This window comes from Anomaloglossus baeobatrachus, chromosome 6, assembly GCF_048569485.1.
Source record: "Anomaloglossus baeobatrachus isolate aAnoBae1 chromosome 6, aAnoBae1.hap1, whole genome shotgun sequence".
Lineage (NCBI taxonomy): Eukaryota > Metazoa > Chordata > Amphibia > Anura > Aromobatidae > Anomaloglossus > Anomaloglossus baeobatrachus.
The window spans coordinates 45,770,980-45,785,793 of NC_134358.1; the positions used below are offsets into that span (position 1 = coordinate 45,770,980).

Consider the following 14,814-nt stretch of genomic DNA (forward strand, 5'->3'; position numbering starts at 1 on the left):
AGATAGGAACGCTCCACTAGATGGCGCTAGACTATAACAAACCAGCAGGGGGAGCTGGAACACCAGGAGAGTGCTAGATAGGAACGCTCCACTAGATGGCGCTAGACTGTAACAAACCAGCAGGGGGAGCTGGAGCAGCAGGAGAGTGCTAGATAGGAACTCTCCACTAGATGGCGCTAGACTATAACAAACCAGCAGGGGGAGCTGGAACACCAGGAGAGTGCTAGATAGGAACTCTCCACTAGATGGCACTAGTCTGTAACGAACCAGCAGGGGGAGCTGGAGCAGCAGGAGAGTGCTAGATAGGAACTCTCCACTAGATGGCACTAGACTGTAACAAACCAGCAAGGGGAGCTGGAACACCAGGAGAGTGCTAGATAGGAACTCTCCACTAGATGGCACTAGACTGTAACAAACCAGCAGGGGGAGCTGGAACACCAGGAGAGTGCTAGATAGGAACTCTCCACTAGATGGCGCTAGACTATAACAAACCAGCAGGGGGAGCTGGAACACCAGGAGAGTGCTAGATAGGAACTCTCCACTAGATGGCACTAGTCTCCCTAATGGAAGAAGTGGATGGTCGTATGGGCCGGAGTCAGAGCCAAGAGGTCGACGAGGTACCAGGGAAATGACAGAGACACAGTCAAGGAAGAGCCAAGTGAGAAAACCGAGAGAGAACATCATAGACCGGGGGAGCGTGGAAACCAGAGTTGAATTACAATCCGAAGTTGGGAACCGGGAGAGCAGGTAATAGCAGGGAGTACAGGAGGACGGAACAACAGAGGAGGGAGGACAGGTGTCAGAGAGGAACGGAGGCAGTCAGGACGGGGAGCAGGGAGGACGGACACAGTCAGGAAAAGAGGCAGGTGGAACAGACACAGTCAGGACGGGAGACAGGGTCAAACAACTTACAGGGACCAGCGACACACTGCAGAGCAGAATTATAACTGGCACCGCACGAACAGAAATGCCCCATAGACAAGGCGCAGTGATCCTGGGAACGAGGCATGGAGGGGGTCCCCTCCCACCGGTCACGCTCCAGGGAACCATGACAGCAGTGATTGTATTGACACCAGAGATGTGTCACAGAATTTTATACCATTAGGTGGTAAAGGAAAAAAAATATATATTCTTACCACGAAAATTTTGTTTTAGCTCCAGATTTTACATTTTCACACAGTAAAATGGGCTACAATGGCATCAAAACTTGTCACACAATTTCTACTGAACGTGTAATACCCCATATGTGGCTGTAGAGCACTGCTTGGCCACAAGGCGAGACTCAGGAGGAAAGGAAGGAGCGCTATTTGACTCTTAAGAGTACAAATTTTCATAGAATAGTTTGCGGACTCCATAGACGGAGATCCTAAGTCTCAGAAGAGCAGAATCCCCCTCAAGTGATCCCATTTTGGAAATTACACTCCTAAGGGAATTTATCTGCTATTGTATCGATGATTTTGACTCCATTGGTGTTTACCAGAAACAAGCAACAATGGATGTTGCTGAGTGAAAATTTGCTAATCTGCCCTTGTAGTGCCCAATACATTGTAGTGCCCATCTCCTACGTCTGGAGACATGCACTCTGTAAATTAACTGGGCTCTCCTCACTAGAGGAATACCAAACATGTGGAGGCTAAATGTGGTTTAGGCACACTGTGGGGCTCAGAATAGAGTTAAGAATTTTGATTTGGGAGCACAAATTTTGCTGGATTTCTCTCTTTTTTTTGGGGGGGGGGAAATATGCCGCTTTTCCAGATCCTTTGTGCTACCAGTAACGTGGCAGCCCCCTATATTTCCGTTAACAGAAGGCAGACCTGAGTGGGAACTCATTTTTTTTTTTTCTGGGTTGAGTTGAATGCTATTTGGTGGCAGTTTTGGGTACATGACATTTTGGATCAGTTCACATTTATCCTGTGCTCTATGCTGAGCACTTACATTGGGTTTTCCAATCTACATCACTGAAATACGTGATTCAGGTGAAACCCCCGACGGATCCATTCACTAATGAGGCAGCAGAATTACTCCGGACTCCGTTCAGCCTCTGTTCCGCGGTATCTGTCTTTTCAAAGGTGCACAAAAATGTTATTGACTGCATAACTACTAGGGGTTAACTACTGTGACAGTTTAATAGGTCAGATTGTTCCAGACGCCTACGTGTACTTTTTTATATATATATAGTTTTGTGCTTCTATATAAATATACGCAATTTTTGGAATAATGTTTTAGCCAGGAGAATGCAGGAGTAGAAGTATAAGCAGATGACCTGACCCACAACGTCCTGCCCCGCTGCAGGCGCCAATCAACCAATGCACTAATTTCTGGACCTTTGAGAATGCTTTTTTCATCAATCAAACATCCAATCTGGAAACTGAAGGTCTGGTTTGATTCACCATGCTGGCACCAGTATGGCACCGCTTCTACTTTATATGGGAAAATCCTGCTGGTTGGTTCCCTTTAAGGCTTATTTGTGTGTAAATGTAAAGCTTTATATTGGAGATGTTCCCTTCCATGTTCTCTGCCTGCGATGATGACTTGACTGCTGATCTCTACAGAACAGAACAATCATTATTAGAAGGCTGAGAAATCAGGACAGTTTCAGGTTTGTTTTTTTTTAATAAATAGTAACATGAAAAACAAAAGACAGCATGAAGATATGTTTAAAGGGACACTCCCAACTTTGCAAGTTAGCGCCTGTTCAGAGATTAGGTGGTAACTTGCTGATCGATGCGTATTCCATCTATGTGACCTCCAACTGATCTTGCAACCGGGATATAAAATACTGTGTTGGAGCGTTGGCTCCATAAATTGTCTATGGGACTGTCAGATAGGTCATCAATATCCAGCTGGTGGACAGCCCCTTTAATATACAAACTTTCAAAATGGAACGTGTTATCTCTGAAAACGTTATTTACCTGCAAATACAAGGTTAGTCAGCAGGCTAATAGCGTTACAATGCTGTGCAGCCTCCTGCCTGAATGTGCGGCAACTGGGAGAAAATGAACTTCAGTCCTAAGAGGAGCTTCAGTCCGGCTTTCAGTCAATGGGGCATACCCGGCGAGGCTTCACTCATTGCTCACTATACCGCTCTTTAAGCACACCCCAGCACTTTGATTGACAGTTCCCTCTGTACTGATGCATTGCAGAGCTGGCTGTCAATTACTGTATAGTGAGCAACACGGTACAAAGATATATTTTACATGTATAGTGAGCAGTGACTGTAGCCATTCCCTGCACACCTCCATGACTGAAAGCTGCTGGATTCTCTCCCTTCACAACCCCAGGACTGAAAGCTGGGGAAGGCCGTCCCTGCACACTTTCATGACTGAAAGCTGGTTTAGTCACTCCCTGCACACCCCCATGACTGAAAGCTGGTGGAATCGCTCCGTGCACACCCCCATGACTGAAAGCTGGTGGAGTCATTCCCTGCCCATCCCATGACTGGAAGCTGGTGAAATCACACGATGCAGCCCCTATGACTGAAAGCTGGTGGAGTCACTCCCTCATGACTAAAAGCTGGTGTAATCACTCCCTGCAATCCACCTTTACTGAAAGTTGATGAAGTCGCTCCCTTCACACCCCATGAGTGAAATCTGGTGGAGTTGCTCCGCGCACACCCCCATGACTGAAATCTGGTGGAGTCACTCCCTGCACCCTCCCCTTAACTGAAAGCTTTTGGAATCGCTACCTGCACACCCCCATGACTGAAAGCTGATGGAGTCACTGCGTTCACACACCCAGGACTGAAAGCAGGTGGCTCCCAGGAGAAGATAAGTTAATTTTCTCCCGCTCTCTAAGCACAAGCCAGAATTTTGATTGACAGCTTCCTCTGTACAGATGCATTGCAGAGCTGGCTGTCAATTACCGTATAGTGAGCGGTGACTGTAGCCAGTACCTACAAACCTCCATAACTGAAACCTGGTGGAATCGCTCCCTGTACACCCCCATTACTGAAAGCTGAGGGAGTTGCTCCCTGCACACCCCCATGACTGTAAGCTGGTGGAGTCACTCTGAGCACACCCCTATGACAGAAAGCTGGTGGAGTCACTCCCTACACACCGCCATGACTAAAAGCTGGTGGAGACACTCCCTACACACCGCCATGACTAAAAGCTGGTGGAGACACTCCCTACACACCGCCATGACTAAAAGCTGGTGGAGACACTCCCTACACACCGCCATGACTAAAAGCTGGTGGAGTCACTCCCTATACACTGCCATGACTGATAGTTGGTGGAGTCACTCCCTACACACCGCCATGACTAAAAGCTGGTGGAGTCACTATGTCCCCACCACCATGACTGAAAGCTGGTGGAGTTGCTCCCTTCACACCACCAGGACTGAAAGCTGGTGGATCCTAGGAGAAGATAAGTTGATTTTTTCACGGTACCTGCCCTTTCAGTAAGGTGGCCGGGAACCTTTATAACGCTATTTTCCTACAAATTAATCCTACAGTATATCTGTAGGTAAATAGCATTTTTCAAGGGGACAGGTTCCCTTTAAACATTTTTATGGTGATACATTCCCTTTGAGAACCTTCAAGATGGGATGATATAAACATCATTCACATTGTGGGCATGAGTCTGTACATGGTCGGAGGATAAGTCCGATATTAGCACTCCGTGATGGGTTTACGTTGAGTTGATTGGCACATTTCCGCTCTGCCCGTCTCATATGCCAGCTGCAATTTCTGAAGTCCTCTGGCCATAAAAGCCGCTTGCTCGTCACCTCCAAACTCTACAATCCATTGTCTTAGTTCTGGATCCGGATGATATGTACTGTGATATCCACCACCAGTGTGTGATGATAGGAAACCAGACCGAGGTAGTGTGGGCAGACGAGGCAAGGAAGCCACCTTCTCTTCTAGACAGGAAAAGAACGATAATTCAGAAAACACCGGGTGCAACAATAGGGGTGCAGGAGCAGTAACTGGTCCGTTACATGAGAAGACACCGGCAATATATGTTGTTGGGGACACGTAGGTCCTGATTTTACATTAAAACTTTAAACTTGATCTTTGGAAAACATGTGATGTTACCTGACAATCTGGAGCTACAAGATGAAGCGCGGCCCCGCTCGCTGCCAGATCTCGTACCATTACACCTAATCAGATTTTTGGAATGTGGAAGCTGAAAGAGAACAAAGAAAATCATTTAGGTCATAAAATAAATAACATTTCAATAGATTTTGATTTTTTAAAAGTAATTTTATGACTTTATATGAGAATATTCTAAAATGTTCTATTTTTCTTGCTTGGCCCCGAAAATGCAGAATGAGATGACACTTTGTTTATAACAGTTTACTATTCAGCTTCGCAGCATAGATTGAGACAGAGTCAACAGAGTTATCTCATTACTATTAGATAGTGTGTGTGTGTGTGTGTGTGGGGGGGGGGTTAATAACAGCTCCTGGGCTGGAGGTCTAGATAAGGCAGGATGATAACACTTTCACTAGACACATAGACATTTTGTTTTCTACAGTTCACTAGTCAACTTTGCTGCATAGACTGGAACAGAGTCAACAGAGCTATCTCATTACTGATAGATGGTGGGGGTTTTTAATAACAGCCTGGGATGCAGCTGGTGGTCTAGATAAGGCAAGATGGTAACACTTTACACTAGACACACAGATAGACATTTTTTTTATTAGTTCACTAGTCAGCTTTGCTGCATAGACTGGGACAGAGTCAACAGTTATCTCATTAATATTAGGGTACCGTCTCACTAAACGACGTACCAGCGATTCTGACCACGATGTGACCTGGTCAAGATCGCTGGTGCGTCGCTACATGGTTGCTGGTGAGCTGTCAATCAGGCAGATCTCACCAGCGACCAGTGACCAGCCCCCAGCAAGCAGCGACGCGTGGAAGCGATGCTGCGCTTGGTAACTAAGGTAAATATTGGGTAACCAAGCAAAGCGCTTCACTTGGTTACACGATATTCACCTTGGTTACCAACGCACACCGCTTAGCGCTGGCTCCCTGTACTCGTAGCCAGAGTACACATCGGGTTACTAAGCAAACCGCTTTGCTTATTTACCCGATGTGTACTCTGGCTACCCGTGCAGGGAGCCTGAGAGAGAGGCGTACGCTAGTAACCAAGGTAAATATCGGGTAACCAAGCAAAGCGCTTCTCTTAGTTACCCGATGTTTACCATGGTTACCAGCGTCCGCAGCTTCAAGACGCCGACTCCCTGCTCCCTGCACATTCAGATCGTTGCTCTCTCTCTGTCAAACACAGCGATGTGTGCTTCACAGCGGGAGAGCAACGTCCAAAAAATGAACCAGCACTGTGTGTAACGAGCAGCGATTTCACAGCAGGGGCTGCATCGCTGCTTCCTGTCACATACCGCGAGATCTGATGAGTCAACTTTGCTGCATAGACTGGAACAGAGTCAACAGAGCTATCTCATTACTGATAGATGATGGGGGGTTTTAATAACAGTCCAGGATGCAGCTGGTGGTCTAGATAAGGCAAGTTGGTAACACTTTACACTAGTCACAGAGACATTTTGTTTACTAGTTCACTAGTCAGCTTTGCTGCATAGACTGGGACAGAGTCAACAGTTATGTCATTACTATTAGATGGTGGAGGGTTTTAATAACAGCTACAGGGCACAGCTGCAGGTCTAGATAAGGCAGGATGGTAACACTTTCCACTAGATACACAGATAGATATTTTGTTTACTACAGTTCACTATTCAGCTTTGCTGCACAGACTGAGACAGAGTCAACAGAGTTTTCTCATTACTATTAACTAATGGGGGGGGGGGTTTAATAACAGTTCCAGGACACTGCTGGAGGTCTAGACAAGGCATGATGATAACACTTTACACTAGACATACAGATAGACATTTTGTTTTCTACAGTTCACTAGTCACTTTGCTGCATAGACTGAGACAGAGTCAACAGTTATCTCATTATTATTAGATGGTGGGAGTTTTAATAACAGCTCTAGGACACTGCTGGAGGTCTAGATAAGGCAGGATGGTAACACTTTCCACTAGACACATAAATAATCTGTGCATCCAGCTTCCCTGATCTCTGGGGAAGGGTCTGTATTCCATCACTTCCTCAAGACAGTTTAGTCTGTTAACTTTTTTTCTGTTCATTAACTTCCACTCATTGCAGCTGCCATAAAGCCCACATAATCCAGCTATCCTGCTTGTACAAAGAACAGAGGAAGGAGACGTGTGTCTCTAATATGACTCCCCCCAAGGAGTTAAATAAAATAATATACCTTAACTGTAAAAATTAGACATTGCATTCAAAAGAAATCCATCACCAGATTTTTGCAAACCCAGGATGATGTAGAGGCAGAGACCTTGTTTCCAGCAATGTGTCACTTACTGCGCTGTATGCGGCAGTTTTGATAAAATCCTTGTTTTATCTGCTACAGAACCACCAATTCTCTAAAATGAGCTATGTATAACCCCACCCACACCACGGATTGGCAGCTTTCTGTGAATACAGTGCATAGGCAGTAAACTGCCAATCAGTGGTGGGGGCGGAGTTGGATTACATTGCATAAGATTTACTAGTCCTCTAGTGACAATATGCTGATAAAACAGTAATTTCAACAAAATTACAGCAGCCCAGTTAAGTGATATATTGCTGGAATCAGGGTCTCTGCCCCTACATTATGGTACTCTTAAATTAAGTGGCAAAAATTGGTGACAGATTCCTTTTAAGCTGCTGATTTGTTACAATTTACCTGCAGCAGAACAGTAGTGCCCTGCGTCCTGGTCTTGTGTCTTACTTTTGGGCTTTCTTTGTTGTTGTTTGCACCATAGTAGGGAAGATGATGTGTCTGGAGCAATGGTTGCATTTTAAGTACTTCCAGTGTGGGGTTTCTTAGACTGGAAGACACGCAGGCCCGGCACGCAGCACAGGTCTGAGGTCGGAGGCGCTGTTCTAAGTGCCGGGATATAGACAAATGGCTCAGGGTACTGGAGTCACTACAAGAGAGTGAAGAACATGATCATCACTATTAAGTTACAAATATAAGACCCTCACAGCCCTAGACTAGTAATGAGAGGCATCTATGAGACCCCCCATTACTAATCTGTAAGTGAAATGAAATAAAATACAAACACCGAAAAAATAATTTAGTTGAAATAAAATACAAAACAAACCACCCTTTTTGTCCAATTTATTAACCCCCATGACATCTGAGGTCCCAAGACGATTCCAGCTCTGCTACATACTGAAGTCACAGTGCGCAGGCACATAACATGACCGCCCGCTGTGGCTTCAGGTAGAGACTGACTGAGCCGCAGCGATGAGTGGTGACGTCACTCATTTTATTTGTGGACACAGCTGGAGGTTCCCATGGTACCCCAGCTTTGACCGCAGGTAAACTGACCTCATTAAACTCAGTGACCTCACCTCAGGTACACTGAGTTCACAGACCTGCATCTCCTATAAGAAAGCCGTGGTTTTTTTTGCCAAGAGATGCAGATTTGGTGCTGAAATTTATACACCATATTCCTGCACCCAATCTGCATTTTCAGGCAAAAAAATGCATCAAAACACAATGCGGTAGTGATGAGATTTTTTTGCCAGGAAATGCAGATTTGGTGCAGGAATATGGTGAATAAATTTCAGCAAAACCCACAGTTTTCTGCCAGGAGATACAGGTCTGTTGACTCAGTGACCTCACCTGAGGTGAGGATACGGAGTTTAATGAGATCACCTGAGGTCAGATTATCTGTGGTTAAATCTGGGGTACCGTGGGAACCTCCAGCTGTGACCGCAAATAAACTTAGTGATGTCACCACTCATTACTAGGGCTTAGTCATTCTCTGCCTGAAAGTACAACATGTGGTTATGTTCTATGTCCTCGCACTATGCCTTCAGTATATAGCTGAGCTGGAATCATCTTGAGACATTATGTGGATTATGTCAGAACTGGGTGTTTTGGGGGTTAATAATGTATTATGGGGGGTTAGTAATTGTATTTTATTTGAAATAATAGTTTTTGTGTTTTGTTTGTTACTTTTTTTTCACTTACAGATTAGTAATGGGGATTCTCACAGATGCCTCCCATTACTAACTTAGGGTTTAGTGGCAGCTGTGAGCTGTCATTAATCCCTTATTACCCTGATTGCCACCACACTAGGGCAATCGGGATGAGCTGAGTAAGGTTCCGGGATTGTCGTAACTAATGGATGCGACAATCCTGGGCAGCTGCAGGATGCTATTTTTAGGCGGGGTGGCCAAATAACCATGGGTCTGCCCAGCCTGAGAATAGCAGCCCCCAGCTATCAGCTTTATCATGGCTGGGTATCAAAATTGGGGGGACCGCATGGCAGCTTTTTTTAACTATTTATTCAGAAAATAAAAAAAAGGAAAAGAAAAAAGCCGCATACGATTCCTCTTATTTTGATATACAGCCAAGATAAGTGAATGGCTGGGGGCTGCAGCCTTTAGCTGTATGCTTTATCTGTGCTGGGTGTCATAATATAGGGGGCCGTACACCAATTATTTATTTATTTATTTTTACACCAATATAGACACGCACACAGTGTCTGATTGGTTGAAATCAGACATGCTGTCACACAGGGTAGTGGCGCTGTCTGACTGCAACCAATCAGAGACTCCGGGACTGCTTGTGGGTGGGGGAAGGAGTGCATATATATGAAGTGTAATGAGCGGCCCCGGAAGTAGTACGAGCAGCCCCGGAAGTAGTACGAGCGGCCCGGAAGTAGTACGAGCGGCCCCGTAAGTAGTATGAGCGACAACGGAAGTAGTACGAGCGGCCCCGGTAGTAGTACCAGCAGCCCCGGAAGTAGTACCAGCGGCCCCGGAAATAGTACCAGCGGCCCCAGAAGTAGTACGGGTGGCCCCGGAAGTAGTACGAGCAGCCCCGGAAGTAGTACGAGCAGCCCTGGAAGTAGTTCGAGCAGCCGCGGAAGTAGTACGAGCAGCCCCGGAAGTAGTATGAGCGGTCCCGGAAGTAGTACGAGCAGCCCCGGTAGTAGTACCAGCAGCCCCGGAAGTAGTACCAGCAGCCCCGGAAGTAGTACCAGCCAAGTAGTACGGAAGTAGTACGGGTGACCCCGGAAGTAGTACGAGCGGCCCCGGAAGTAATACGAGCATCCCCGGAAGTAGTACGAGCGGCCCCGGAAGTAGTACCAGCAGCCCCGGTAGTAGTACCAGCAGCCCCGGTAGAAGTACCAGCGGCCCCAGTAGTAGTACCAGCGGCCGCGGAAGTAGTACGAGCGGCCCCGGAAGTAGTATGAGTGGCCCGGAAGTAGTACGAGCAGCCCCGGTAGTAGTACCAGCAGCCCCGGAAGTAGTACCAGCAGCCCCGGAAGTAGTACCAGCGGCCCCGGAAGTAGTACGGGTGGCCCCGGAAGTAGTACAGGTGGCCCCGGAAGTAATACGAGCAGCCCCTGAAGTAGTACGAGTGGCCCCGGAAGTAGTACCAGCAGCCCCGGTAGTAGTACCAGCAGCCCCGGTAGTAGTACCAGCGGCCCCGGAAGTAGTACGAGCGGCCGCGGAAGTAGTACGAGCGGCCCCGGAAGCAGTATGAGTGGCCCCGGAAGTAGAGTACGATCAGCCCCGGTAGTAGTACCAGCAGCCCCGGAAGTAGTACCAGGAGCCCCAGAAGTAGTACCAGCGGCCCCGGAAGTAGTACGGGTGGCCCCGGAAGTAGTACGGGCGTCCCCGGAAGTAATACGAGCGGCCCCGGAAGTAGTACCAGCAGCCCCGGTAGTAGTACCAGCGGCCCCGACAGTAGTACGAGCGGCCCCGGAAGTAGTATGAGCAGCCCCTGAAGTAGTACGAGCGGCCCCGGAAGTAGTGTTACAGCCGTTAACATATTTGATATCATCAAGTGCAGAACTCTCCATTCTTATAAAACATCAGAATATTTTTCCTATACAGTTAATTTTGAACATGCAAAATAAATAAAATTAATAAACATAAATTGGCAGAATCACTGTATTTTAGTCTGAAAAAGATAAAGACAGTAGCATGGCCCCCAAGTGGTAATGATAGAAACTATACCTGCAAAAAAACCCAAAACAGCCGAGATCCAGCTCTGCCAATGGAAAAATAAAGAAATGTTATAGCTCTTGGAAGGAGAAAAAGGCAAATCGAGGAGAGGTTCACTGGAAATCTGGACTCTGGTTCCTACCAGTGGGATCCCCAACAAACCCTAAAGACACAGGTCCCAAATTCAAGACCACCGCTCTATTAACATCTCTGGGGCTGTCAGTCCTATAGAGGTGAATTGAGCAGTGGTTATCCATGCACAGCACCTTGCTATTCACACAGGGGTCTCTCAGAAATCAGTGGTGGTCCCATTGTTGAGACAGTTATCCTCTATCCTGGGAATTATTTGACCTCTGCAGCTCTTTACCCTTGCATTAGTTTTGCTAAATCCTCCCCCATAGTGTCACGGGTCACATATGATCTATAGGGGGTGATCGGTTGGCTGTATACATTTAGCGCCCCTCATTCACCTGTATATGCGACTTATCATGGGTGTCGTTTCTCTCTTTCGGAATTTTTTGGAATGATCGGCCCCGTAACACTTCACCAGCTGCTCAACCGTTGTCCGACGAGGGTGCAGATGTTTGGAGCCTTCCTCTTTATTTGACATTCCTGCCTGTAAAATGGGTCCAAATGTGAGGACAGAGGTCATATCTACAACATATAACATCACGAAGTACATACTGAAATGCAAGTATCCTTCCTTCCTACCTGTTATGTGACCTCGGCAGCCATGACCAGCCCCCTCCACTTCTCCCCCAGTGTGATGTCCAGCCCCGCTCTGCTATCCAGTGACCACCTACCTCTGCTGCTGGGGGCGGGCAGAAGAAATAAAGGAGAAGCAGCGGAATGCCTGGAAACATTGTATCAGTGCAGGGGGCGGGGGCAATGGAACGTTCAATATTGATACAAAGTAACAACTACATCGCCCATGATTCCCCGGGCACTTTAAGAACAGAGATTATTGGGAAGTGTAGTGTAAATAGACAGAGGTGAACTAAAGCATTGGAAGAAATATCATCAAGGAATATACAGTTCTTCACAGAAGAATTTAAAGGGCATTTCTGGTTTAAAAAGAAGGTAACAACCAATATATATTCACCACCGAAACAGTTGTCAATGAGCTTTCCTAGGCTCCTGTATAGCAGATCTGCCCAGTTTTTGTAGTGTGTTACACTGATAACTTAGTCTTAGGCTCCCTTCACACGTCCATGAAAAACACGCACGTGTGTTAAGGGCCGTTTTTCGGGTCCGTATCCCGATTTTGTGTCCGTTTTTATGGTCCGTGTGGCATCTGTGTGAATTGCGTATGCTAGCCGTGTTTGTGTGTAGAACGTCCGTGTGTGCGTGTGGAATTAACGTGTATGTGTACGTGGAATGTCCGTGTGTGTGATGCACAAAGTCGTTTCTAAATGTCGGCTGACAGCAGACAGAGTTGCGCGATGAGAATGAACTCGGGTGAACTTCACCCGACTTCATCCTCATACCGCGGCTCTGTCTGTGTCGAGTACTGATTAGCGGTCACCTGTGAAGGATTCACCGGTGACCGCTAATACCCCGAGTGACTGAAGTTTCCCCTCCTCTCTCATACTTACCGATCCCCGATCACCGGCCCGGCTCTGCACGGCATTCACACTGCTGAGGCGGCTTTTACTATTTTGAAAAAGCTGGCCGCTCATTAAACAATCTCGTATTCCCTGCTTTCCCCGCCCACCGGCGCCTATGATTGGTTGCAGTGAGACACGCCCCCACGCTGAGTGACAGCTGTCTCACTGCACCCAATCACAGCAGCCGGTGGGCGTGTCTATACTGTGCAGTAAAATAAATAAATAAATAATTAAAAAAAACAGCGTGCGGTCCCCCCCCAATTTCAATACCAGCCAGATAAAGCCATACGGCTGAAGGCTGGTATTCTCAGGATGGGGAGCTCCACGTTATGGGGAGCCCCCTACCCTAAAAATATCAGTCAGCAGCCGCCCAGAATTGCCGCATACATTAGATGCGACAGTTCTGGGACTGTACCCGGCTCTTCCCGATTTGCCCTGGTGCGTTGGCAAATCTGGGTAATAAGGAGTTAATGGCAGCCTATAGGTGCCACTAAATCCTAGATTAATCATGTCAGGCGTCTCCCCGAGATTCCTTTCATGATTAATCTGTAAGTTACAGTAAATAAACACACACACCCGAAAAAATCCTTTATTAGAAATAAAAAACACAAACATATACCCTGGTTCAACAATTTAGTCAGCCCGAAAAAGCCCTCCATGTCCGGCGTAATCCAGGATGGTCCAGCGTCGCATCCAGCTCTGCTGCATGGAGGTGACAGGAGCTGCAGCACACACCGCCGCTCCTGTCAGCTCCACGCGGCAAATGAAGAGTGCCGTGCGATCAGCTGAGCTGTCACTGAGGTTACCCGCTGTCAACACTGGATCCAGGTAACCTCAGTGAGAGCTCAGCTGATCGCGCGGCACTCTTCATTTGCCGCGTGGAGGTGACAGGAGCGGCGGTGTCTTCTGCTGCTCCGGTCACCTTCATGCAGCAGAGCTGGAAGCGACGCTGGACCATCCTGGATTCTGCCGGACATGGAGGGCTTTTTCGGGCTGATTAAATTGTTGAACCAGGGTATATGTTTGTGTTTTTTATTTCTAATAAAGGATTTTTCAGGTGTGTGTGTGTTTATTTACTGTAACTTACAGATTAATCATGAAAGGAATCTCGGGGAGACGTGTTTACTAACGTGTGTGCACAAACCCATAGACTTACATTGTGTCAGTGTGTGCGTGCTCCGTGCAGATAACGGACATGCATCCGTGCAAAACGCAAACACATACGGATCACGGACACGCATACACGGACATAATGAAATAATGCACGTGTGACCACAATCATAGATTAACATTGGTGCACGTGTGTCCGTGTCTCCGGTATATACGGAAACGGAACAAACACGCACGTGTTTCACGGACGTGTGAAGGGGGCCTTAGGCTGCTTTCACACATCAGTTTTTTGCCATCAGGCACAATCCGGCAAAAACCTGAAAAAACGTATCCGGCGTCTGTTGCCGCCAGATCCATTTTTCCCCCCATAGACTTCTATTAGTGCCGGATTGTGCCGGATGGCCTTGCGTTCCATCTGGCTTTTGCTTGTTTGGTGGCCGGATAGAACGCTGAGGGGAACATTTTTTGACTCCGGCGAAAAACCGCATCGCGCCGGATCCGGGGCCATATGGAAGCCTATGGACGCCGGATCCGGCGTAATGCGGCAAAAAAATGAATGCGGCCGCGGGATCAGTTTTTTTGAACTGAGCATGCTCAGTAAGGCTAGGTTCACATTTCCGTTAAAATGTATCAGTCACAATCCGCGGCTATGGTAAACAATGCAATCCGTTTACCTGATTCTGTTGTGTCCCATAGACTTGTATTAGTGACAGATTGCAACTGATGACCTTGTGTTGCATCCGCTTCGTCGCGTTCAGTCGTTTTTGGACTGACCGCCGGGCGGGAACAACGCAGAATGTAACGTTTTTCGGAATTTTTCAGAATTCAGCGCTGGATTCCGTCATGCTCTACTGAGCATGCCCAGCATGTTTGGCACACCAACGGGGCTGTCGCAAACAAAAACGAATCATGACTGATCCGTCACAAAATGGATGCACAGCGGATGTAAGGGACGCGACGGATCAGTTTTTTCACAGGATTCCTGTGAACGGAATCCTGTGAAAAGCACATCTGTTGCGTCAGTTGACATCTAAAAAACGACGCATCCGTCGCTGATGGACCTGAAAGATTTAAAACAACGGAAACGTGAACCTAGCCTTA

The 14,814-nt window shown here is 47.2% G+C and overlaps 1 protein-coding gene across 2 annotated transcripts; it reads right to left on the reverse strand.

Annotated features, from left to right (window-relative positions):
• Window positions 1–2,593: 2,593 nt before the first annotated feature.
• Window positions 2,594–11,793, reverse strand: LOC142244018 (uncharacterized). 2 transcript variants are annotated; one of them, XR_012724424.1, is made up of 6 exons: window positions 11,708–11,793; window positions 11,467–11,612; window positions 7,710–7,953; window positions 5,036–5,126; window positions 3,198–4,860; window positions 2,594–3,159 (listed from the first exon to the last, which is right to left on the reverse strand). XR_012724424.1 is itself a non-coding variant. In XM_075316202.1 (5 exons), exons 2-5 carry the CDS (start codon window positions 11,604–11,606, stop codon window positions 4,610–4,612), a joined length of 726 nt encoding a protein of 241 aa, XP_075172317.1. In that variant the 5' UTR covers window positions 11,607–11,612; window positions 11,708–11,793; the 3' UTR covers window positions 2,594–4,609. The 2 variants fall into 2 exon arrangements, 1 of the variants encoding a protein (XP_075172317.1); XM_075316202.1 differs by having other exon boundaries at window positions 2,594–4,860.
• Window positions 11,794–14,814: the final 3,021 nt, after the last annotated feature.

What these genes read in the sequence shown, in the direction of transcription:
- LOC142244018 (XM_075316202.1), bottom strand. Translation starts at nt 11,606, where the DNA reads ATGTCAAATAAAGAGGAAGGCTCCAAACATCTGCACCCTCGTCGGACA. An exon ending in ATGATAAGTCGCATATACAG is followed by an intron (nt 7,954 to 11,466) that starts GTGAATGAGGGG and finishes ACTCTCTTGTAG; the next exon opens with TGACTCCAGTACCCTGAGCC. An exon ending in TTGTAGCTCCAGATTGTCAG is followed by an intron (nt 4,861 to 5,035) that starts GTAACATCACAT and finishes TTTCCTGTCTAG; the next exon opens with AAGAGAAGGTGGCTTCCTTG.